This window comes from Mercenaria mercenaria, chromosome 3 (assembly GCF_021730395.1).
Source record: "Mercenaria mercenaria strain notata chromosome 3, MADL_Memer_1, whole genome shotgun sequence".
Taxonomy (NCBI): Eukaryota; Metazoa; Mollusca; class Bivalvia; order Venerida; family Veneridae; genus Mercenaria; species Mercenaria mercenaria.
This window is the reverse complement of record NC_069363.1, coordinates 84163075-84190511: the sequence shown is the minus strand read 5'-3', so window position 1 is coordinate 84190511 and position 27437 is coordinate 84163075. Positions and strand designations below refer to the sequence as shown.

Genomic DNA, 27437 nt, shown 5'->3' with positions numbered 1-27437 from the left:
GGGAAATAGACCAGCATATAAGGACATTTTAAGTCAAAATTATTTTGTGAAATCATTATGGGGTCAGTGGTCTAGATTAGCCATTAGAGATAATTTGATAGTTAGGAAATGGGATGTTTTAGGTACTGATGTTGTTTATTGGCAAGCAATAGTACCGCTTAAGTTGAGACAAACAGTTTTAAAATATTCACATGATATAAAAGCTTCTGGACACTTGGGTATTCGAAAAACTTTGAGTAAAATAAGACAAAGATTTTTCTGGCCAGGGCTTCAAAATGATGTCAGAGGTTACGTATCAAGTTGTGAAGCATGTCTTAAACGGAAAGGACCCACACAAACAAGAAAGGTTCCTATGCAAATTGTAAGAAGTGGTTATCCGTTTGAAAGAATTGCTATTGACATACTAGGTGAACTCCCCCAAACTGAGTCAGGAAACAAATATATTTTAGTAATTGCAGATTATTTTACAAAATGGACGGAATGTTTTCCGATGGCAAATATGGAATCCCGAACAGTTGCTAAGATTTTAGTTGAAAATGTAATTACTAGGTTTGGTATTCCAAACACCATTCATTCAGATCAAGGTTCTCAATTTGAAAGTAAACTTTTTAAAGAAATGTGTTCTTTATTGCAAATTAAGAAAACCAGAACGACACCATACCATGCTCAATCTGATGGAATGGTGGAAAGGTTTAACAAAACTTTGGCTACAATGTTGAGTATGTATGTTGAAGAACATCATAGAAACTGGGATGAACAACTTCTCTATGTAATGATGGCGTACAGGTCAACTGAACACGAAACTACAGGAATGACGCCAAATATGTTAATGTTAGGTCGAGAATTAAGTACTCCTTTAGATTTAGCGTTTGAAATGCCCCCCTAGCATTAAGAAATTACCAGCATCACAGTGGGTTTGGGAATTGCAAGAAAATTTAGAATCAGCTCACAATTTAGTTAGACAAACTACTGAAAAAGCTATGAAACGACAAAAGATTTTTCATGATACAAAATTATCTTTTGACAAATTTACTGTTGATGATAAAGTTTTTGTATATTTTCCTGTTAAAAAAAGTAGGCTGTTCTTCAAAACTAACATCATTTTGGAGAGGTCCATATATAGTAGCAGAAGTAGTTTCAGATGTTTTATATAAAGTCAATTGTGGTAAATTAAACACATTCCAGGTTATCCATGCTAACAGGATGCGAAAGGCGCCAAAACAGATGACATTTGATGATAGCCCAGTAATGTCAGATTCTTTTCAGGTAGACTCAAATCAGAATGACAGAATATCAGATGATGAAAGTTTAGAAGAAGTGATACCAGATAAAAGTAGATATGGTAGGGAGAGAAAGAAACCTGCATGGTTAAATGACTATATACGTTCTATTTTCAGGTCAGAGATGTCGAATATCAAAACCACAGAAAGAAAAGAGAATGACGAGAAAGACTCGAAAATTCCATGCGAAGTATGTGGCGTCCTTTTTAAGAAATGTTCATATTTGAAGATCCACATGAAGAAATATCATGCTAAATTTATAGATATTCCTGAGACTTCCGAGATCAAGACAGATAGAAGGTGTAGTAATAGTGACAGTGATTGGGATGAAGACCCCAAAATAAGCATTTATGAAGAGTATATTCATGTTGAGGAGAGAAATGAAAAGCCTAAAAATGAAGACAGCAGAAAAGATGATGATTCCGATGATAAGGATGCATTTCTTAAACCAGAGAAGTCAGCTGATCGAGGTAAAGGGCCTTTTATAAGGAAGGATACAAAACCAAAATTGTTTATTCCTAAGAGAAAGTTTCCAATGATGGAAAAAACGAAAGAGTTGTATAAGAAGCTGAAGATGGACGACAGGTCTTGCAATGTTAAAGATGATAGTAACATGAAGATTACTAAGAACGTTAACATTGATTGTCAGATGAGTATGGAGGATGATAACAGTGCGACGAATGAAATATGCATTAAAGTTGGGAATAAGAAGGTATTCCAGAGTTTTGAGACTATTACTTGTAGAAAACAAGAAAGACAGCAGTCTGTAAATTTGGGAGACTATATCCAAGGAGATATTTTGATAAGACCAGATGACATTACAGTGACAAAGAAGACATCCGGTGGAAAATGCTTGCTAGGAATTGAAATTCAGGCAGGACGAGAGTAATGCTTCTGCAAGCATTATGAAACTATAGTTTATTTATGAACTGTTTAAAAACACACGATACTTTAAAAGTTTACAATGTTTTCAGCTGTTGTTTTATTTTATTATTCATGCATATAGATATATGTGAATACATCAGAGAAAGTGCATAAGTTTTGTTTATATATTTCAGTAATTAATCAAAGTGTTTTAAAACATGCGGGACGCATGTAGACGGTGGCGTGGATAATGTGACGGATACTCACCTAATGCTTTTAAATAGGAGTCGTAACATAGTTACTTCCCTTATCTGCTTCTCCGCCGTTTGCCGTCTCTACCCGTCAGAAAGGAAAACATCATACGTTACATTGATAAAGCTATTTTTCTACTGTAGGTATTTTGGAATCTTGCATTTAGAATAAGTTATTTAAACGGTATGAATTGATATATGTTTTCTGGAATGCATTTATGAAGTATTTGTTGTTTAGAATGCGGGAATCGGTCTTAGACGTTAGATGCTTATAAAAGTATATTGAGTTTGAAGGCGCTCTATGAATTAAGAAGGCTGAGAGTTTTAACCAATCAGAATAGCTTTAATATTTGTTGCGGGGTATGATTGAGAATTTTAGCCAGTCAGAATAGTCGAATTATTTGCTGCGGGATATGACTGGGGTATAAATAGATCTGTTCAATGCTGTAGAGTCAGTCTGCTGGTTGTCCATGTAAGTGTCGGATCGGAGCAGTACTTATATTTACTGATGCACAGAAATCTCAGATATCGGGCATTAAAAATATTTTACTGTTCCAGTAAAACCTCATGGGCAAATGTTTAAAAGGGTTTAGAATATATAGAGATATATTATATAGGAATATATTTAGAGTTCTTAAATAGAGGAGATCTATTTAAGATTCCTGAAATAAGCATTCGAACGAAGAGTTGTTTGTGAGTTGGGGATATTCTGAAAGTTTGGAATAATTCATAAGTTTATGATTTAATTTGTTCAGATGTTTTGAGATTGAAAATTTAATTGTTTTAAAGATAAATCATTTCTTAGAATATAAGCCAATCATAAGGTTAGGAAACCTGAGGAAAATTTATATATATTTTGAATAGTTAAAATCATTAGGCAAAATAGCCCAAGAAAAATTATTATTACACATATTAGATATTAGGAATAAGGCACGCTCCTGTTGCACGCTACACTGGTATCTCAGTACTCACTAATTGGAATTGATTGAAACTTCACACACTTGATCTGATATGCACAAAGCAGGTCCAATAACTTTATTTTGCTGTTTTACAAAATTATGCCCCTTTTTCAACATAGATATTTTTGGTTAAGTTTTTGTATGTAAGCTGGTATCTCAGTATCCACTAAGGGAAAGGATTGAAACTTCACACACTTGTTCACTGTCATGATATGACATGCAGTGCAAAGGGTCAATAACTCAACTTTGTATTTTACAAAATTATGCCCCTTTTTAAACTTAGGAGTTTTGGGTTAAATTCTTATATGTAAGCTGGTATCTCAGTACCCACTAATGGGAATGGATTGAAACTTCACACACTTGTCCAATGTCATGAGCTGATAAGCACTATGCAGGTTCCATAACCCTATTTTGCTTTTTTTTTTAAATTATGCCCCTTTTTCGACTTTCGTATTCATTCAATCGACAAGGCTGTTCAGCCTGTTGAATAGTCGAGCGTTGCTGTCCTCCGACAGCTCTTGCTATTTGAACCAATCAGACAAGTTATTAACAAGCGTTTGGCTGAAAGGGACTGGACTCCAGATTTAGGGTAAAATTATCTTTCTTTAAAATTTAAATTTCGCCATATTATGATGTAAGAGCATTAGCATCATAAAAATGAGAAACCAAGAAAAAAAAAACATGCGCGAACCGGTAATCGGACCAGGGCCGCCGCAGCAATAAAAACTTTCCCGCGATAAAATACCTACTTCAAAATTTTGCTTAAAATAGCGTTTGTGCAAATGTAAAATATGAAACGATTTAGATGCATTTTAACATGAAACAACAGAAAATGTTTACGTAAAAGTGAGAATTCCTAGGGCTTGACTTGACTAGCCGATTGATTGTACAAATGTATCAGGCATATACGACTGCCAAAAACATCTACATCGAATTAGAGGCCAAAGGTGTGTTTTGGCACCCACACCCTAAAAAGGGGATACACATATGAAAACAAGCATGCATCACCTCCCAAATGTTATATGGGACACCTGTACATCCAGGGCCCTCCTCTCCGGCTTACGGGTTGTCACCCACGGCAAACGGACGACTCCATATTTGGGGGAGTCGTACCGCTCTGCATGGAGATACAGCCGGCATTTTCTATAACCCATCCAGCAAGGGACATAATATCTCGAAATTACGAGTTAACACCTGGCACTAAATCTTCTTGCTACACCTACAGAATTTATACTGCATATCATTTGATGGTCGTGTTGGTCTAGAGGGTCTATAATATCTGTCTTTATATGTAAAATTGCCTTAAATGCTTATGAAACCCCGGTCTGTTACCATATGAACACGGATAGAGTATAAGGTATAACGACGTTGTAGAGTGTCTGCATTGGGGGTTAATATATTTCATCTCTTTTAGCAACTGACGCTGCATTCTTTCATTCGTACTCGGATATAAAAATACGCTTACATTACGTGAAAACATTTGAAGCCTTAAATTGCACAAAGACGAAGAACTTGGGAGATCCTGGCTGAAAAGATATACAATGATAACATACAACGATATAGATAAAACGATTATCAGGTAGTTGTAAAACAAAAGAAAGAAGATTTACACTAACTATGTTTATTTGCGAGTTAACATAATTGGTAAATGTATTTTAAAGACCACACGTTCAAATGACGTAATCGGTATTGATCAATAGTTATATATAAAGTATTCAGAAGTTAATAACCTTCAAATTAAAGCATTATTATTAGCCTTACATTGAAAAAACCTGTTGAAGTGGAACTTATCATAGGCTTACAACATACCGCATGAATATATCCAGCTATTTTATATACTGACAGTGGGTAGGACTTAAACTTAGCCATGGAGCTCATACTTATAACATTTTTGTTGATTTTGATTCTGATCCCTTCTTCAATACAGAAAGGTACATCTTTCTTTATTTGATCTTCACAGAAAATTCATAAAGTAAAATGACTTAAGTGGAAACATTTCAGATACATTGCGGAAATTGTTGAATGAATAATGCATATTGTCATAATGTCTTTTTAAATTAGTTAGATTTGTTTTAACTCTATTTACCCATACATAACCTATTATTTTCAAAATATTTAAAATTCAATGACGGTACTCCTTAATATACTTATTTCTTTATTTTTATTCTTTTATCTAGCGTCAATTGTGATTCTCAAATTAAATATCACTTTTTATTTATGAAAAAAAAAATATCAATTAGATATACGTTGATTTTTTTTTTTGGTAAGGAGGCGCACCGACACAAGCTAGCTCAAATTATTTTTCAGCTTTTGATGGTGCAGGAATGCCTTACGGCCTCGCAAAAACATTGTTTCGTGCATCGGCGGGCTCGATACTGAATCTGATTCATGACGCGTTGTTGTGCGCATGCGCATGTGACATTGTTACATTCAACTAGAAGCATGGAGAGATCGTGTTTGTATACAACTCCGTTGTTATTTCTATTTTTAGAACTGATAAGACAGTGATCGGGTGGGCAGAACGCCGAACGTCCATGTTTTTTGTAAACAGTGATGTTTTTCTAACGGCCTAAAGTTTCTTAAAACACATATTATATCAATGATTTTTTTATCAATGAAAAGGTTGTAAAACAAGCAATTTATTAATTACTTTTAATCATCATTTTGAAATAAAATGGATTAATTATGAACGCTTAACTAACAGTATTTTTCTAAACGTTTTGAACATCGCTATGCCGCTATTAAAAATATTTGTCATTTAAAACGGTTAATCATTTAAAAAAGATATTTTAATACAAAATATGAAAATTGTAAGTATTTCAAACCTTTTTGAATTTTGAAAATCCATGAATAAACGAAAAAGTTACTAAAATAAAAAAAAATCGATCCCATACACGAACGATGTAAAAACATTTGTTTTGCCCACCACCAGATAAACAGATGTTTATGCGTGACGTCACGGCGATCTTATGATAGGATCATGCATGAATCTTTAGAATGCTTTTTCCTCAAATGCGTTATTGTTGTTTTGTGTCAGGATCACTTCCCTTAAATGATGAATGATGTTAAATGATAACATTTTTTAAACATTTTATTTTCAATTTTCTTAAAATGCTAAAATTAGTTTGATAAAACTATTATTTCACGTGTTCATCTAAAAGCTATTATCGATTGAAGACTTCCAGAATTTTTTTAATCAGTGCATTCTTAGTTTACTTTTTACTTATATTTGGTACCTTGTTAAATTATAAACATCATTTATCACTTTAGTTATGATATAGCTGGATGTTGGGAAAAACATTTCTTATCTCGTGTGTAGACGCCACTTTAAACAAATCCAGTTCAGTGCATTATGAAAGTGTTGAAAAGTATGGGTATTTTATTGTCTAAAGTTGGTAATGAATTAGTGCATACTTATTAAAGAGAATAGTAAGTGTCGACTTTTGAAATTTTCAACTTCTCTGTTTTAAAATAACATCGATCCCAAAATTTAAAATATTACACGCCTTTGAAAAAAGTAGAGAGGCAATTATTTCTGCTGAAAAAAAAAACAAACAAACAAACAAAAGATATCTGATGTCATTTGTGTTTTATTCAGTATTTGTATTGTAACTATTAACAGTCTAGGTACGTGGTACGTTTTGACGACAGATCTTCTGCACTCGATATATCGATTTGGTATTTTACAAGGAAGTGAACTAGTTAACCGATTCGCTGAAAAATTACGTTTAAAAAATAGATCGAAACATGACATCTTTTTCAGCATTTTTTTTTAAATCTCCCCACTTCTTTCAGTGGAGTGTATTTAATATTTCGGGAAGAAAGTGCATGTATATGAAAGAAGAGAAGCTCAATCACAAACATGGACACTAACTATTCCCATGGAGTCTAAATGAATTCGGTTACTTCAACAGAATTCAAATGTTTTAAAAAGAAGCACTGTCATAAACTGGTCTTCTGTAGTGCACTGCTAAAAAATAATGACACTACCTGAGAAATTATACACTAACAGAAAGAGAGAAAGTTAATCACTCGGGTAGTGTAGTGCTCAGCAGTGAGAAGTCAAAATAGCCGTTTTTAACCTTTAGCCTGCTGGCGGCAACTGACTCTGCCTTTGCGACCAGTGTAGAACAAGATCAGCCTGCACATCAGGCTGATCATGGTCTGCACTGTTCGCTATTCAACCAGTAAATTTTCAGTGAACACCCCTTGGAATAATAAATGGTATTGCCCAAATTGAATGATGGACCAGTCCACTTTAGAAATTTAGCAAGCTAAGGGTTAAGAAGAAACTGGATCTATATACATTGCAAGATCATGTAGTAGATTCAGTCTTAATAAGTTGGAACAAAATGTTATTAAAAAAAATGTAGAGTTATATGCAAACAAAAAGGCCTGTTTCTCCGCTAAAATATGTATCTTATGTATATTTTTTGTCAATGCTGAATAACATTTAGGAAAATTAAATAGTCTCATAATTGTACCTCCGCTAAAACAATTGATCGAATAATCCAGCCTGTAAATCGCAACTAGATCTAACTCAAATATGAAGTATATGGCATGCGGATTGCACATTATTTCCTTAAACTATAGGTTTAACTGTTAAATCTAGGGTTGTACACCTCTTAAATCCATAGTTTCAAGTGCCGTATGCACAATAAATGTTTAAACCGGGGTTTAAAGTCTTAAACCCCGGTTTAAAGTCTCTTATTTAAAAATTAAATAGACAGCCAATCAGACGAGCTAAAACCACGGTTTAAAGTGTCAATTCACCTGTTAAAACATTGTAACTATATATTCCACTTTAAACCCTGGTTTAATACTTTAAACTAGGTTTTAATGTGCAAAATGCACATTAATTCTGTTAAACTACGGGTTTAACTGTTAAACCCATAGTTTCAAGTGTCGTATGCACAATGAATGTTTAACTGACTGAATGACTATTTAAGTTTAATAAGGGTCCTTCATAATATAAACCCACAGCATGTCACCAGGCATGCCGTTAAAGATGCTTTTTGAAGCCAAAGTGGTGAAAATTTACCTCTACGCAATTTCCATAGAGTATATGACAAAGATAAGTAATTTTTGAAGCATAAAATGGGTCACTGTCGAGACCTAAATGAGAGCTCCCCCATGGTAGCCAATAGACAATATGAGAAGGTAAGGTGTGGCAAGGGTCGCCCTTAAAAGGGCGGTTGATGCCGCAAGTGTAGGCTGGTCTCCCGTGGCGTTGATGCCCCTCCCCGCTCGCCCCTCACGTTGAGCGTGAAGTTTGAGTAGCTCGCGGTCTTCTCTGCATGCCGTCAGTGGATCCATCGATGTACTGCCAGGTCTTCTATCTGGTCTACACGACTGTGTCACTCAGAAGTGTCCCGCGAAGATCTGCCGCAGCGTTCTGTTGTTCATTGCCGTCTATCGCCATGCAGGGTTCCATCATTACCACCCGAGTGGAATGGAGCCGGGTGGCCGAAGCCTTTTTGTTGATAAACAACCGAAGTTGAGTAGGTTGGCTTCCCCGGGTAGAGTCGTTGGAAGTCTGCATGACCCATCCTCGTCTTCCCATCATTTGCAGGGCCACTCCCTCCAGATTAGTCAGGACACCGACAGCTGTCTTGGCTCCACTTCTATCGATGTCCTGTGCCTTCTCCGCGACGTGCACGCTCCGGAGGGAAGGAGAAACAATGAATGTTTTAACCGCGGTTTTAACTCTTAAATCCCGGTTTAAAGTCTCTTAAACCTATAGTTTAACAACCAACCACGCAGAAGAGCTTAAACCGCAGTTTAAGTGTCAGGTGACTTGGCGGACAGCGACGAAGTTAGTGAATTTTTTCGCACTGTTGAAACTGTTTTCAATGACATAGGACGAAAATTGCAAACTGGATTTGCAGACGAAGGAGATTATACACAAAGTGTTACGCTGTTGGAGCAAATAAGGTAATTTGTGATAGGATAATATTATATTATTATCAAAATAGGGTGTGGGTGGGGAAATGTTTTGTTTTTTTAATTAGCATACTGTTTATTTTAACTAGCTATTAGGTTGTGTTTAACATGTGACTGACATTATTGTGATTGAAACAGATATTACAATTGTGAATGAATTATGGAAAAAATCCTAATACTTGAGTCAGAACATGACGTGTTCAAATGACTCTAGTCAGACGGCTCCAAGGTATATGTTCGCTTGACAGTCTTGAAAGTAATATCAGATATATAACAGGGGTAAAATCGGTACGCGTAATTAATTAGACTACTGGTTCCATACACCCAAACTCAAATAGACCAAATTGAAAGTGTCTAGAGGAGAGCTGCTCGCTGGATCATGTCAGATTATGGCTGGAACACCTGATACGGGGACTGGAAAACGGCATTTATCTTAGTTTATACTGTCATCCAGTCGAAGCATATGCCGTAGGTTATTTCGCAATTCAGTTTAAATCGTCTTTTCAGTGAAAGTCTCGGAAACCAATTTTTGTATTTTTTGTTGGAAACAAAAGTTCTACCATGAAATTATTGCCTGCATCTGTTCTTGAAAAAATCTACGTTAATGTTACATTTTGCCTTGTGAAAATGGCAAAATCTAGGCTTGTTTTACCCTGAGAGAAGATATTGTTTTTGCGGGCAGCGAAGCGTGACCACATATTTACCATACCACAAATTTACGGTCAAAACGCTTATCCGAAACCGAAGAACAAGCAGTTCCATGTCCTCCGTAAATGTTACGTAATTCAAGTCTGATTAACTTTCAGACAGCTTCTGAGATTTAACTTTATCAAAAAATGCACAGTTTAAGTACAAATTTGTCGTGATCTATATTTCATAACAAAAACAACGCGTATGAAAATGAGCATGCTTGCTTTGATCACATGACCAAAACAATTTTTCATCACGTGACCAAAATAAACTATAAATAACCTACACAAATAGTATAGTACTTCAGCTTCTCCTTCCCTCCAGAGAGTGCATGTCGCGTAGAAGGCACAGGGCATCGACAGATGTGGAGCCAAGACAGCTGTCCGTGTCCTGACTAATCTGGAGGGAGTGGCCCAGCAAAGGTTGGGACGACGAGGATGGGACATGTAGACTTCCAACGACTCTACCCGGGGAAGCCAACCTACTCAACTTCGGTTGTTTATCAACAGAAAGGCTTCGGCCACCCGGCTCCATTCAACTCGGGTGGTAATGATGGAACCCCTGCAAGGCGACAGACGGCAAGTGAACAACAGGACGCTGCGGCAGATCTTCGCGGGACACTTCTGGGTGGCACAGTCGTGTAGACCAGATAGAAGACCTGCCAGTACATCGACGAATCCACTGACGGCATGCGGATAAGATCCCGAGCTACTCAAACTTGACGCTCAACGTGAGGGGTGAGTAGGGAGGGGCATCAACACCACGGGAGACAGCCTGCACCAGCGGCCTCAACCGCCCTTTTAAGGGCGACCCTTGCCACACCTTCTCATATTGTCTATTGGCTACCATGTGGGAGCTGTCATTTAGGTCTCATTGGCCGCGACAGTGACCCACTTTTGGCATCAAAATTACTTATCTTTGGCATATACTCTACGGAAATTGCGTAGAGGTAAATTTTCACCACTTTGGCTTCTAAAAGCATCTTTAACGGCATGCCTGGTGACATGCCGGGGGTCTATACTCTACATAGCGAAAGCTATACTGTGCCCGAAAGGGCGGATGGACCCTTATTAAACTTAAATAACTGAACTGTATAGTACTTCAGCACCATCCGCGTAGATCTATAATCGGTGTTAAAAGCAAGTTGCGTCTTTTGTAAACTTTTTAAGTTAAAACTCAGTTCCTGCTAGAAAAGTTAATCGAAATTTTATTATTATAATAACACCAAAGAGCTTGTTTTGGACACATGATCAGGAAAAATCTAACTAGCACAGCGTGCGTTCTGTTTTCGGATAAAATTGCACCCGTGTATCCGTTGAACTTTGTAGCATAGAAATGGGTTTATGGAAAGATATATTGCATGAAATCAACAGAAGAGATGTTATCCTATTTATTTTTCATAGAGAAAGGTACGATTCTTTCATAATATTTACGTAAATGAGTTTTATTTGCACGACTTAGGAAAATAATTGCAGCCGTAACGGGGAGGGCGAAAAAATCGTACTTGTTTCCCGAAAATACGAACGTATGCACTTCAGTTTGATTTAATATTAAATTCAAGCTGGTGTTTGTGATTGACATATCATTACAGGGTATAATTAATTCGAAAGAAACATTATTTTTAACAAATTCGCCTTTTAATCGCCGGTAGATTTGCGTGGTGTTTTCGTCCCCAAATATTCACGTTCTGGCGTACGATTTCTTCTCGGATAATTATACAATAGCGGGATTCGGAAGACTGCAATGAAATCATTTAAGATCATTCAAACTAAGTTAGAAAAATTTCAATTTTCTATATTTGAATTTGAACAAAAGAAATCGTAAAAAGATCCTTTGGAAGCATAGAATGCAACCAAGAAGAATAATAGCAGACTCGGTTTGATTGAGTCTGTTCTTGAGAGGTAATGAAATGTGCAACACCTCTTACGCCCCCTAGCACCGGCTTAAGCAGAACTCTATTACACATATGTTGAATGGACTCCATGATCCCAAAGGACCAGAAAATATAACAATACTAAAACATGCATATTGTCATGATTATGAGGCATATTATATTAATCTACAGCTGAAAAATGACTGAATGCAACAACGACTGTTAGATTTCATCGGCCGCCCAGTTGAGTTCAATTTAAGATTTAAATTTATTAATGTTTGGACTACACTAAATGAAAATTTCTTTTTAAAAAGATCTCGATTCAGGCATGATGTAAAAATGCCGAAAGAAGAAAATATGGTTGGATTCCTAGAGGATGGATCCAAGGATACGTAGCGTCTTTTCTGTGGTCCGCGCGGGCTATGCGCTGGGGATCGTCACTTGTGACTCATTATTTGGGTATATAATTAGTATGTCTTAAAGTACAAATCCCACACGAAAGTGATATAATATATCACTTTCATGTGGGATTTGTACTATATATATAATATATCAATCGCGCAACAAACATTTCACGGTGACCGAAATGGGCGCGGTACATCTAACACACTAAATGCCTATAGGAGAGGGTGTCGAACCTGCGACCACTAGATTACTAATTCAGCGGGTTTCTCCGGACCATGCCTTTCTTGTAGATTCGTTGGACAAGTGTTCAGTCAGATCTGTACCTGAAGTAATAATGGAATACACAAAGAACAATAGGTTTGAAATTATATGAAAATAATGTTGCGCTGATTTGCGATCAAAGATATATATGTAATAAGATTTTCATAAAATTTAATTCTTAGATAGTTCTGTAATGTGACAAATGGTTCAAATTATATAAATTTGATTACGCCAAATACACAAGCAATTTCCGGCAACTTTGATCAGTATTAAAAAGTATTAGGAGAAACCAGCGGTTTAACTCCAAGAACTAGAAAAATATCATCATTAAACTGATGAGTACTTTTGATTTACTATGGAATATAAATAAATGCGTAAATAAATAAATAAATTTTTTACAAAAATCAATATGTGTTATTAGCTTTTAAAATACAAATATCTTATAAATTTACACGAATGTACAATGAATTACACTGCTATATCTACATGTAGCAGTACAACGTCACGTGACCCTTAAAACCACCGTTTTAGCTAAACTGATTGGTCCGCTCTTAAAAGACTTTAAACCACGGTTTAAGAGACTTTAAACCACGGTTTAAGATTTGAAACCGCAGTTTAAGAATTTAATGTGCATTCTGCGTCCTAAACTGTGGTTTTAATGACATTAAACTGGGGTTTAACCTTTATTATTTTTTTGTGCATTTTGACTATTAAACCCTAGTTTAAAGTATTAAACCAGGGTTTAAAGTGGAATACATAATTCATTGTTTTAACAGGTCAGATGACAGTTTACGTAAACCTTGATTTCAGCTCGGCTGATTGGTTGTCTGTTAAACTATGGGTTTAAGAGACTTTAAACCGGGGTTAAAGACTTTAAACCCCGGTTTAAACATTAACGTGCATACGGCACTTGAAACTTTGGGTTTAAGAGGCGTTAAACCATAGATTTAACAGTTAAACCTATAGTTTAAGGAATTAATGTGCATTCCGCATGCCATAGAAGTATATCTAATTGAGTTATCCCAGAAATAAAAGATTATCCTATGTCCCTTAATACAAACATTCAAGTTTTTAACGACGGATGAAATGAAGGACAAATCGAGCAAGAACATCCTCCGTTGATGGACAAAAATAAAAGATTAAAACGTGAATATGATTTTAAGTCAGTTTCAAAACAGAATTATTTCAATGGTAATTTAAGAATTTGCGCTAGTATGATAAGTACATTTCGCGTAATATCGAGAGCTGCATGATTCCGTAAATTACATTGTAATACGTTTTAAGCATGTATATTTCGAGAACTAGGTGCTATTCCGTAGCACTACGATATTTGCCATACTAACTTTCGAGGTTTTGCCCTGAAATAAACCTCGGAACAAGTTTGTCGAAAGGAACCCGCATACAAAACAAAACACATATCGAGGGTTCAACGCCATTAAGGGCGAATTTACATATAATAATAATAATATACCAATGCTTACAACCAGTAGTAACACGCTACACTTTAAAGTTTTACTGTATTTTATCAAAGAACTAATAAATAAGTTGTTAATAGTTCTTTGATTTTATGCATTATTCCTTGCTTGAGGGAAGAGTCTCTCAGAAGTTTGACATCTGTCTTCAAAATAATTTATCAACGCTTTTTAATGGTGAAGCGGGAATAACCTAACCTACTGTCACTGCACGACCCGCCCGCTTAGCTCAGTAGGTAGAGCGTCGGTCTACGGATCGCGGGGTCGCGAGTTCGATCCTCGGGCGGGGCGTATGTTCTCTGTGACTATTTGATAAACGACATTGTGTCTGAAATCATTAGTCCTCCACCTCTGATTCATGTTGGGAAGTTCGCAGTTACTTGCAGAGAACAGGTTTGTACTGTTACAGAATCCAGGAACACTGGTTAGGTTAACTGCCCGCCGTTACATGACTTAAATACTGTTGAAAAACGGCGTTAACCCCAAAACAAACAAAACTATCCTGCACATACTAGCGTAAGAAACTAATTTGAGTGTAACAGGCATGAACACACTAAATAGCTGGCTCTGCTTTATTCTATATAAAATTGATAATTTTCAAATAGCTGCAGCACACATCAGGACCCATTTTAAATGTCTGTAACTTACATTTTCTTGAAGAATATTGTAAGTGGTGAATAAAAATCAAAGACAAGTGGGGGTCATGTTTTGATGCTATAAAAATATTTTCAGTCAAACAAAAACTGCAAAATCAGTTAAAAATGAGACACCAAATTGTAGTGGTGGTGTATGACTTAAGATTCCATGACAAATTCTGAAAATGCTTCCTCAATGTCAAACATATATCTGTCATGTGATTTCAGCAAAAATTGCAAAGATAATAAGGAAAATAGCTCTACAGAGCTAAAAAAACTGAGAAGTATTTGAATCTGCCATTGTCTTCGCGCCATTTTTCTATTTAGTGTCTGAATACCTATACGGTAACATATTAGCGAAACAAATTTTTCAAAGTGTTATTCACCACCTGTAATTTGTTAGATTGTCCATTTATAGGAAAAGACTAGTCCCTTGTAGTTCTCATGATTAAACATAGTCATTACAGCATTTAAAAAATTTCGACAGAAAGCTTAAACGAAACAACACAGCATTTAAATTCATCCTCTGTCTGTTAAATCAAGGCATGTACATACTAAGCATAGGAAACACAGATCAATATAATTTCACCTTTATTAACCCTAACTGATCCACAGACGCTTGGGGTTAGGTGAGCGGCTCTTGCCCGCAATAATCTCTTGCTTTTCCATTTCATTTTTTGCAAATTATCATACCATAAGTACTGCAAACAACTATCAAAACGATTAAAATAGTGTTTGACGGCGTTTTAAAAATGCCACCAAATACCATCAAAGCACTAAATACTACTTAGTGTTTTGATGGTATTTGGTGGCATTTTTAAAACGCCGTCAAACACTATTTTAATCGTTTTGATAGTTGTTTGCAGTACTTATGGTATAATAATTTGCAAAAAAATGAAATGGAAAAGCAAGAGATTATTGCGGGCCAGAGCCGCTCACCTAACCCCAAGCGTCTGTGACCTGATCGATATTACAAAACTTGGTCTATTGTGATATTTTGATACAAGTTAAACTGTATTATCTTCACTATAAAATATTAAGTGATATTTCATTTTTTATCGGCTCGTAAGAAGCTAATTTTGTGGGAAAAAACAACACCCGAAGCAGTTTTTTGAGTAAATTAAACTCATATAAATATATCCTAATTGTGTCTGTGGAACTAAAAGTTATGACATTGTTTTAAAAACCGAACTGTGTAATTGTAAGGGAAGTAAAGTAATAATTATCTCTGCTTGTAAGTACTTGCATAAGGCAAGAGTTGTCATTCTTTGTGGATCACAGCTTTACATAAACAGTTAAACTTCAGTTATTGATATAAACAAAACTTTAATAAATTTCTTATTTGCTTTGGTTATTTGAAAGACTTAGAAATCAATTTGGAGACATTATTTACAATCTTTCTATCTTTTAAAATGTTATAGCTCTATACATACATAGTTATTAACAATTACCTATTTATTCATGGGTAATCAATAGTTAGAGTTGAAATAGCGTGGGTGATAAATATCTAAAAAATTAGAGAGGCGTTCTATGATCTAACTTACATTTTATAGACATAAACAGTGTTAATATGGTCCTTTTATGAGTAATTAGTATTTACTTGATTATATCCTAAGATACAAAGTATGTGGGGGTTATATTGGCTCCTCTCTTGTCCGTCCGTTGGTCCGTTAATCCGTTCTTGTCCGCTCCATGTCATCTTAATCGCTGAAAAGATGTTCATAAGACTAGCATCCATTGTTAACCTCATCAAGACGAGGCGGAAAACGCACAACCAAGATACTAGGTCCAAGGGCAAAGTCACATCTTGGTTAAAGATCAAAGAGTTTAAATTCGTATCCGCCCCATATCTTCTTAACCACTAGGAAGAGTTTCATACAATTAGCATAAATTGTTAAGCTCATTAAGTTGGCTTGCAGAGCGGACAACCCAGGTCACCAGATACATGATCAAGGTCACACTTGGAGGTCAATGGTCAAACCGGTTAATTTCGTATCCGTTCCACATCTTCATAACCATTGGAAGATGTTCGTACAAGTAGCAACAATTGTTAACCTCATCCAGACGGCATGCAGAATGTAAAACCAATGTCATGGCAAAAGGAAAAAGGTCAAGGTCATACTTAGAGGTCAAAGATCAAATAGCTTAAATTTGTGTCCGCTCCATCTTTTCTTAACCACTGGAAAGACTTTCATAAAATTAACATCAATTATTTATCTTATCAAGACGACTTGCAGAGTACACAACCCAGGTCACTATGTCCAAGGCCAAGGTCACACTTGAAGGTCAAAGGTCATTATCACAACATTTTACTTTCCGTATCGATGCGATGTCTGGGGTGTTAAACTCTTTTAGTGATAGCTCTTGTTTGTATTCCTGTCTTTATTGTCACTAGGCATATACCATATTGTATTCAATTTTGAAATTTTTTAAATAGATATGAAAACTACTAAAATCTACACTTTATTTCCTTTATTTATTTCAAAATAACTCTTCTCATTTTAACTTTGGACAAAACTTCAAACAATTTGGTTCCAAAGTTATTCAACTAAGGTTTAAATATCCATAATAAATGATCCTGATCCCGTCTTCATGTTTTTTTAAACTGTTGATCTCGATGTTCAAGATATGTCTTATAATCTCTCCAGAATGCTGCAGTGTTGAAAGATTCAACGATAACGGATATGTGTAACTTAGTTCTCTTCATTCTATAAAATCTCTGAATTTGATACAGCAATCCATTATATACATGTACTTTCAAGTTAAACATCGGAAAGCTTACAGCGAACTCATAAATAACAACATTTTCTCAAGCATCACAGTAGTATTGACTACTATTTACAAACACGTCCTTCTTTAAAACTTTGAGAATTCATTTATAAAAAGAACCGTCAGAATTGTGCTGTTTAAGCACGAAATAGAAGTAAGCAGAAACTTTAAAAGACCCGTATAATGCAAGTTACGTATTTCTCTTGCTTTTCACAGACGCATCATTGTGTGAATAGAGGCGACTGGTGTTTTTAAGACTGTTTAATAGTTCGTTTTTAAAACTTCTTTTAAAGTTTTGAATTTTTTTATCAATTGCACCATTTTCAGGATCAGAGACTGATGTGACATGCAAACCATACAGGGCTTATATCATCTGGGACATGTACGAAGAAGATAGTTCATATTTCCTACATAGGAGAGTAGCGTCCGAACTGATAGATGGCATGCCGGACAGCTCAGTGATACGTTTGAAAGCAGTAGGCGCAGATTCATTTGATTCTCTTCATTTCACAAAGGACAATACCAATACCAGCTGGACTGATATGATAGTGAACATAAAAGCAGGCCATTTGAAACATCACACAATTCCATACAGTATAATTCGAAAAGATGTTTATGATGCTTTAGGTCACAGAAGTAGTCCTAAAATGGCCGAAGTGTTTTTCTTGTTGGTGAATGGACGATCGCAGATAGATAGAAAGAAGAAGGCGATAGCAGAGCTCAAAACAAAGAAAACGTTTGTCGTTTTCGCAGGAAAAAGTGATCCAGCCGATGTCTGGACCAGCATTGCTACGAACAAAGACCATGTACTTAAACTTAATGACAGTGGACAAAATGACTACGAAGATTTTCTGAATGTGGTTAATACTGGTAATACGAATTTTTTTCTAATTGAATATTGATGATATCTGCTTTCATTTAAGACACAAACTAAATATTTTTTCTCATTTCTACTCGTCCGTCAATTTTAATTCGGCGAATATTCTAAACCTTCTTTAACTTGATTACAGCAAAGTATCTTTAAGGGTATGAGTCTGATCTAAACTGCAAATAATATTAACCCGACTAGACAAATTTAGATATTTCAATTGCAGGCGAATATAGAATTAGAATAATTAAAACAGCTTGCCCATATATCAGTTTATATTTTGATAATCTTGTAGCAAACATTATGACCTTGATCGGCAATGTTGCATTCTGCTCAGTGGAATTTGTCAAATCGTATGTGCATCCCTTAGATTATATTGTACATGTATACCAGAAACATGTTTCAAAAATCAAAATTAATCCTTTTTCAATTTTGTATCTCAGAATTTTCTTTCGACAGCTATGAATATGTAACTGAAAAAGATACTTCGAAACAAAATTCAGATTTGAATTTCTAATTACAGATTCGAGACTATACTGTGACACAAATATGTACTGGGATGGTAAGGTGTGTTACAGGTGTTCTTATATATGCACCCAGACACGCTCCGAGTACTGCCACTTCGAATGTCCGTGTAAGTTTGACGAGATATATTTAGAATTTCTTCACAACATACATCCGTAATCAATAACTGTTTCATTCGAGAGTTTCAGAAATAAGCAAATTCTTCCAAACATAAATATATAAAATGGCCAAATATATTTGTAAAATCGTCCATAAAAAACCTCTCAAAATTGTATTATTTTTCATAGTCAATAGTAACAATTCGTAAATTTTAAAAAGGAAATTAGAATTTTATAGTTTATAGCGGTTAAAAAGTAATAAGTCAACCTGCCAGGAAAAATACATAAACTTTGCACACGCGGGTACTTGAAGAAGGAAAAACATATTTACTCAATATAAAGGGAATAAACTAACTAGGATGACTTGTGCCACTGTTACATCTCCATTAAGATTTATTTTGACCTACGATAACACGAATTCAAATATTCCATTTAAGGATGTACGAGTTTTTTTTCACGATATCCGCCATTTTGAAAAATGTTTCTTCGAATATTTCTTTCCAATAAATTTTTTACCTAAAACTAATGCTAAATTGCTAAAATATGGCCAATAATGTACCATTTTACCAAACAGTTTCTACTTGTTGCAAAATGTTTTTTCATCCTTTATTTTTGCTATCATATATTATATATATATTTTGTAGATTTGAATACGTTTATTCCATTGAATTACAGTTGGTGGGATAATTATGTTAGCATATAAAAATGAAAGAGATTTGTTAGTGACATTTATGCTTTTGCAATAATGATATCACCTTGTATTCATAGTAACCAGTAAGACCTGAAATCCCTATAACATTCAGTGGGATATCATATGTTTTATAAAGTACCACCATTTCTTTTTTTCATTTTTACAAAATTTCAGAAATGCTTAAACAGTGGTTGAAGAAAATGCCCTATAAGATAAAAACGTGTTCGGTGACCTGTGCTTTTTCTTCTCTTATTTGTCTTAGAAACTAATGTTCTACAAGCTCGTAGAGTATGAAAACATTCTTAACGTTAGAAAAAAAAGATCCTACACCCTTAAGAACAGTGTAACAATGATTTAAACGTTTTAGTAAGTGGAACAATCTAGTGATAGTTATTTCATCAAAACAAAAAGGTCCGCTGTTTCGGGCATTGTGAATGTCTGAATGTTCTAATTGTCACCATTGCTTAAGAATATCTTATTTTAAGTTACTTTTATGCGAGGGGTGTTGGAAAGTTACGATACCAGTTTCTTAACTTTGTTTTGACTTACAACATTCATGTGATAGACACAACAATAGAAAGGTCTGTTTGTATGGAACACCAGAGCTGTCTTAAAGGGAATTCCTATAGTTTTTTATGCGCATCTTTCTGCGCAGCCAACACTTTCTATGGAAAACTGAACTGAAGTCAACATTTGTTGAAACATGTTACAGACAATCTCAAAGATGAGTAATTTTGAATGAAATAACATTTTTGATAAGTTTTATCAGTAATCAAATGTTGATACTGGTTTATGTTGTATCGACAAGTATCATGCCTGACAGGTATCTTGCTATTTTTGTGGTTGTGTTTTCACATCGCATTTTAGTACAAAGACAGTGTTGTTCATATTATGTAAGATAATTGACTTAGTACTGATAAGACAATATCACCTTTCAGATTATTTAGTATTCAATTATAGAAAGAATTAAGAATTAAAAAAAGAAATTAACTTTTAGCAGATATACATGTAATCAATTTGGCCAGGTTCGCGCCATTTCCGTCCGAACAGGTGTATTCTAGCGGTCTTAACATAAAATTTAGCCTGGTGACCCATACATTTTTAGCCATTTTTATGCTCACAATACAGTTATCTATACACAAGAAGAAAAAGAAAAAATTCTATGAAAGAGTTTTTTCAAAATTAAAAAAAAATATTCTTCACTACGGGTATTTTTCATTGAAAAAAGTTCACAAAAGTAAATATGAAACAATATTTTTTTTTCATTTGTACCCATTATTGTAAGGATAGAGTATTACAAATATGACTATGATATCAAATAAGTATATAATAAAATCTGTAAAAAGAAAATAACTGTATTGTGCTGCCTGGATGTATATTTTGGTTGGTATTTATAAAAAAGGAGATAAATTATGAAAATGTTGAAAAATCGCTGGCAGTTTCAGCAACAGTGGGTGTGTTCAAAACAAGCCTGGTGACCTATTGTTTTTATTTGTTCATTGTTTTCAGCACAAATTTTCCTATCATATATGTGAATTTAAAAAAATTCTATGAAAGGAAAAAAACTATAGGAATTCTCTTTAAGTTAGATAAATTCGAGGTATCTTCTTTATGTAGAGTAGTATCTTCTCAAGATAATGTTATGTCTTGCTAATTACTGTGTTATCATCATTATCATGTTAACTTGCAATGATTTCAATTCTAACGTATGTACTATTTTGTCAGGGTGACGTATTATTTTGTTATACGGTCATCGTATTTTTTCTTAAAGGAACCCTCTATTATGTCCAGTGTATGTGGATATACATTATCTTGTCAGAGTGGCGTACGAATTTGTTTAACGACTATCCTATGCTATCATGGCCAGTGTATATACTATCTTGTCAAAGTGACGTGCTATTTTGTTAAACGACCATCCTATTATCTCAAAGTAACATACTTTCTTGTCAGAGTGACGGACTATTTTGTCAAACGACCATCCTATTTTCCCAAAGTAACATGTTTAGTATATATGCTATCTTGTCAGAGTGACGTACTACTTTATTAAACGACCATCTTATTTTCTACAAATAACATACTATTTTGTCAGGATGACGTACTATTTTGTTAAACGGTCATCGTATTTTCTTAACGGAACCCGCTATTATCTCCAGTGTATATATTATCTTGTCAGAGTGACGTACTATTATGTCAAATGACCATCCTATTTTTTCAAAGTGCTATCATGTCCAGTGTATATACTTTCTTGTCAGAGTGACGGACTGTTTTGTTAAAAAACAATCCCATTTTCTCAAAGTAACATGCTATCATGTCCTGTGAACATACTATCTTGTCAGAGTTACATACTATTTTGTTAAACGACCATCCTATTTTCTCAAGGTAACATACTACTTTGCCAGAGTGACGTAATATTTTGTTAAACGACCATCCTATTTTCTCAAAGCAACGTGCTATCATGTCAAGTGTATATACTATCTTGTCAGAGTGATGTACTATTTTGTTAAACAATTATCCTATTTATCAAAGTAACATAACATCTTGTCAAAGTGGCGTGCTAATACGTCAAACAAACAACCCATTTTCTCAAAGTAACATGTAGTCATATCCAGTGTATATACTATCTTGTCAGAGTGACGTACTGTTTTGTCAAACAACCAACATATTTTCTCAGATTAACATGCTATCATGTCCAGTTAACATACTATCTTGTCAGAGTGACGTAATATTTTGTTAAACGACCGTCGTATTTTCTCAAAGTAAAGTACTATTTTGTCAGTCACTTTGACAAGATAGTTTAGACACTGGATATGATATCACGTTACTTTGAGAAAACAGGATGGTCGATAAACAAAATAATACGTCACTCTGACAAAATTGTACATACGTTATACATGATCGCATTTCAAGTCAACATGATAAAACAGTAAATAACAAGACATTAAAAAATCTTGAGCAGATACTACTCTAAAAAAAGAAGATACCTCGTATTCATTTAACATAAGACAGCTACGGCGTTCCTTAAGAAAGTATGTTAAGTGGACATGATAGCATTTCGCTTTGAGAAAATAGGATGGCCGATAAACAAAATAATACGTCACTTTGACAAAATTGTACTTACGTTAGACATGATAGCATTGCAAGTCAACATGATAACACAGTCAATAACAAGGCAGAAGATACTACTCTCAATAAAGAAGATACCTCATAATCATTTAACTTAAGACAGCTATGGCGGTTCATATGTTTGAAATTTTGAAAATTATATCATATACAAAGACATACAGATTTACAGAGGTACGAACGTAGTTTGTACTGACGTTCAAATAATAAAACTAAGAACAAATGTTAAAATGTTGTCTGTATTAAAATACAATTGTTTTAAGAGGACATGATAATCTTTATGTGGATTTCAACAAATTTTTGGTCCATTTGTATATGTTGCCATAATCACTGAAATAATAATAGCTTTTACTTACGTATTAAATGTATATGATATCTGAATTGCCTTCTTTTCACATTTTTCAGTTGTTTGAAAATAATATGCAGTGTCCTTTCATTCGACCAAATTACAACCAGGTAGTGGCATTGCCTTCTCATATAAACAGTAATGGAATTGAAAATTCCCATAAACTTTTAATTAGTTTATTGTGCTTTTGAATGAAAATAATTACAGATTATAATAACATACGTAACGTATCGAGATAAAAAGTAAATAAATTTTCGAGTTATATCTAATATTAATTCGTCTGAAAATAAAAAAACATTCTCCAACCTTGTTGTTGTAAGTTTGTTTCTGCTTAATATATCGCATACAATGATTTTATCGTTGAATAAAATAATTGTTTGGGGGAATTTTATTACGAGGACGCATGTAAATTTAATCCAAGACAAAAGCACTGACATACATCTTAATTTGATTCTAACGACGACTATCCACATCCTTGACGACTTGAGAACCAACTATATGCCTGGTTTGAGACTAATTAATTGTATTTTTGTTGTTTGATAATGTCACACTCTATTTTAGAATTTACAGTTTCAAATATGTATATTAAAAATGATGAAGTGCTAGACTCTATACATTCTACAATTTTTTCTTTCAGACTTTGACCAGCACACCGGAATGACTGAAGGAACTAATGGTGTAAATGGTATTAACAACCGTGACAGTGCCGATTACCAGAAATACATAACTGTGGTGTTGGTTCTTCAGTGCATTATACTTTTGCTTATTATTGTAATGATTATAATAAAATGTCAATAACTAAAACGTCGTGGTTTTAGAGATAACACTAGTACCGGTAACAGAAAGTGTAAAAGTAGAAATTGAATTACAGGACGGAATGATCTCTTTTTATAATCATATATCATTTCGGTTCATTGGCTATAATACGTAATACGTTATATTAATTTTAAGGTGGTGAAAAGACACAGTTCTTGAATGGAGAGGGCACGACTAGGAGAAAAAACAATTAGCGAATGAATAAATACGAACGAATATCATTCAAATTCATTTTATGATAAATTCTGTTACAGTTTTATCTTTCGAAGTATTTTTCATTTTGATACATGAAATAGTGTTTACATGCTATCAGTTTCATTTTTTGTTAGCTGCGTTCATTGTCGACGTTTAGATTACCGTTTTCTCAGTGTCTTGTGGCATGTTCCAACATTAGAAAATCCTGTTGAAGTTACATAATCGGCATATAAGCTTATTCTTATAATAGCCAAAGTTACCAATAGTATAGTATAATATATATACATGTATATATGTTTAGAAGTAATGAATTGATCATTTACATACATGGTATTCTGTAACCGGATTTCTTTTTTTTTTTTGAATATTTAAAGGCAAATCTTTTTGGAAATTACCCAAACTTATATTTTTTAACCACACGTTTATACAGGATTCGCTACAATGTTATTTCATGTCACGACATTCGGTGCCACCTGAACTCGATTTTTCTCATGTTTATTATTTTGTCCATTTCATTTCCGTATCATAGCAGTAGTACTGTGTAATTTGGTTGCTAATGAGTGCAAAGACACCGCGATGTTTTATCATTTTTTGCGCCCCCTTAAAGCAAAAAGGTATCATGTGCTGATAATTAAAGAAGGTTAAGGCACCCTTTTGCATTAATATATATTTTTTGTTATCTACATGCGTTTTATCACGTCTTTTAAACACTTGTACTTAATGACTTGTCTTTGGAATGTTCTCTTCTTACTATTTTAGTTGAATATTTGTTCAATTAGTTATTTAAGAGTTTTTATAGATCATATTATTGTAGAGGATACATAGTCACAAAATGTAATTGATTGTCAAATTCAAAATGACGATGCGCATAATGTTTCTGCGCATCTCCCTATTATTTGTTCTTATCATATACATGTGAAGGTAGAAAATGGGCAAATGAGTACCAATAATATGACAAAATGGCGAGATGCTTATAGACCATAATAAATCTTAGACAGAAGAGACGTGTTAAAGTGCGCGCTGAAACTTGAAAGAAGATAAACTCAACGAATATACTCAGCTATTTGTTCTTATAATCAATCTAGTGACATACTTATATATGTTTTAAGTTCGTTTAAAGCCGTATATATTTAGCTACATTGAAATGATACACTGGCGTTCCTCTTTAATGGTATTCATAATTTTAACATGTCCAAGACATTGCGGAATGATACTTATTTCACTTGGGTAATGATTACATTTTACTCGGACTTTATCATAGACTTCCTGTGTAAAATCTCAAACTTTCAACTAAAATAAAGATATTAAATCAATAAAATATTTCAATGAAACTTCGAAGTTTTGTTGTTTGCAGCATCATCTGGGGCATGTGCAGAGTGAAATCTTAATTTGATTTCTAAAATAGTGTGTTATTTATTTTTAAAGTCACTATATGTTCATTGTAAATATACTTTGTTATACCCAAGTGGAAACTGGCAGGTACTCGAAAATGCAGCTCTCTGATTGGTCAATTAGAACCCCTAATGTACTATGATGTCATGATAAAGTTATGAATGAAGTAAAAGAGTTAAATGAAAATCAATCGTAAGAAACGTTCTACCACAGTTACAACAAAACAATCCTTTAGAAGTTTTCACAGGGAGAAAAACGCCAATACACAATTGCGCTGCACATATATTATTCTGGTAGAAAAAAAAAGACATCAAGAGTGCATTATGGTTAGACCTGTCAAAACTGATATCGATAGGGTTTAAAAACGATTTGAAGTATTGTGTAGCCCTTCAGTTCAGAAATATTTCGTTGTTTTTTTCTTTTGATTTAGACAATAAAGTAAGAGTATCGTACTTTAAAATCTGCCTGACTAGTGTGTACGACAGATTTTTAGCACTTTTGAAAAACTTAAGTAAATTATATAGTATTCATGTTTATGACAAGTTTTATGTATGTTTCGTATTTAGCATGTAAATGATATTGTATATACTTATATAGGCTTAAAGTGACTTATAATCTATATCTGGCTCATTCTTATAAATGAAGTATTTGTTTCTTTGAGCTGTGTCAAAGATGTTTCGGCCGTTTAGATGGGGACTGACCCGAACATTTGTATTCTTTGATACATGTCAGAGACATTAAACTCGTTACTTTTGTCAGCTCAGATATTGTTCTTTTATAGTCTCCTCTGCTCTGTTCTTTTGATAGACCAATAACAGCTATAGTGTATTTGAGAAATAAGTACTAAATAGATCTATGTCTCTTTACTTTTTACGTTGATAAAATAGAAGCAGTACTTTGGATGCGTAATAATTAAATCCTGAGTGCGTACCTCGATTGATTAAATTATTCGCAATCGAACGACTGCCTTTAATCTATCAACTAAAATATTATTGGAACATATTTATTATTCCTATTCTAACCATGCAAATACTTGGCATATAACAGAAATACATTTTAGCTCGATACCTCATTCGGAAGGCCATATGCTTTTATCATTATATCTCAATAGTTGGAAGCATTAAAGGAATTTTCCATATTAATTACTTATTTATCAAAATACAACGCAGACACAAATGTGTAAATGTAGTTTTCAATAATGGCATATGTCTGGTTAAAAAGAGATAAGAAGTAAACACTTTAATCAAAGTTTATAAAGTCTGTTTCTGATAATAGTACAGGTGACTTATGACGACACCTGAATACGCAAATAGTGAAATACCCATCAGCACATGTCGGCATACAACCTACGTAAACGCTCGAGTCTGGCGACAAGAACTTGGATTATAAATTATTCACTGTAATAGTAATTGACATAATTATATGGTTTCTGCATTTACAGCACTGGAGAAATTGTAAAATACACGGCCAAATAGATGACACCGATGTTGAACCTGCAACTTATCGGTTCACATTTTCCCTAGGTAAAATTGCTTCTAACAAATAAATTAATATCAGTTAGAAATTGTTAGTCTCAGAAAAATTATTGAATTTTGTATTACTACTATTAAGCACCACTGGAAAAATTGATTACATAAAAGTCATATAATGGAGGCAGAGTATAATGTTGTATTTTTGGAACGTTTCTTTTTCATGTAGAGAGCGGCTGTTCCATACCGACGAAGGAAATATAAGTTTAAGTAAGAGCCTGCTTTTTTGACTTAAATTTCAGCAAAAGTATTGTTTCTAAATTTTTAATGCAGACAAGGCTATATGTATCTGATATATGTTTATGACAGGTACCATCATCGCTGAAGGTGACCCTAAGTGTGCATGGCAATGCAAAAAATCAAGCCCAAATCAACCCAAAATAAAACTGTAGCGCATTTTTATCAAAATCTTTATCGGCAATTTTTCATGTACTAGCTAAATAAAAATTCATTTT

General features: G+C 34.2%; 1 protein-coding gene across 2 annotated transcripts; it reads left to right on the top strand.

The window, feature by feature from the left end:
• The first annotated feature begins 5140 nt into the window (after nucleotides 1–5140).
• On the top strand, nucleotides 5141–25974 carry LOC128555751 (uncharacterized). 2 transcript variants are annotated; one of them, XM_053539098.1, is made up of 5 exons: nucleotides 5141–5285; nucleotides 17730–18272; nucleotides 18794–18904; nucleotides 23110–23160; nucleotides 23688–25974. In XM_053539098.1, the coding sequence occupies exons 1-4, from the start codon at nucleotides 5222–5224 to the stop codon at nucleotides 23115–23117; spliced, it is 726 nt and encodes a 241-aa protein (XP_053395073.1). In that variant the 5' UTR covers nucleotides 5141–5221; the 3' UTR covers nucleotides 23118–23160; nucleotides 23688–25974. The 2 variants fall into 2 exon arrangements, with proteins under 2 accessions (XP_053395073.1, XP_053395072.1); XM_053539097.1 differs by lacking the exon at nucleotides 23110–23160.
• The last annotated feature ends 1463 nt before the right edge of the window (nucleotides 25975–27437 follow it).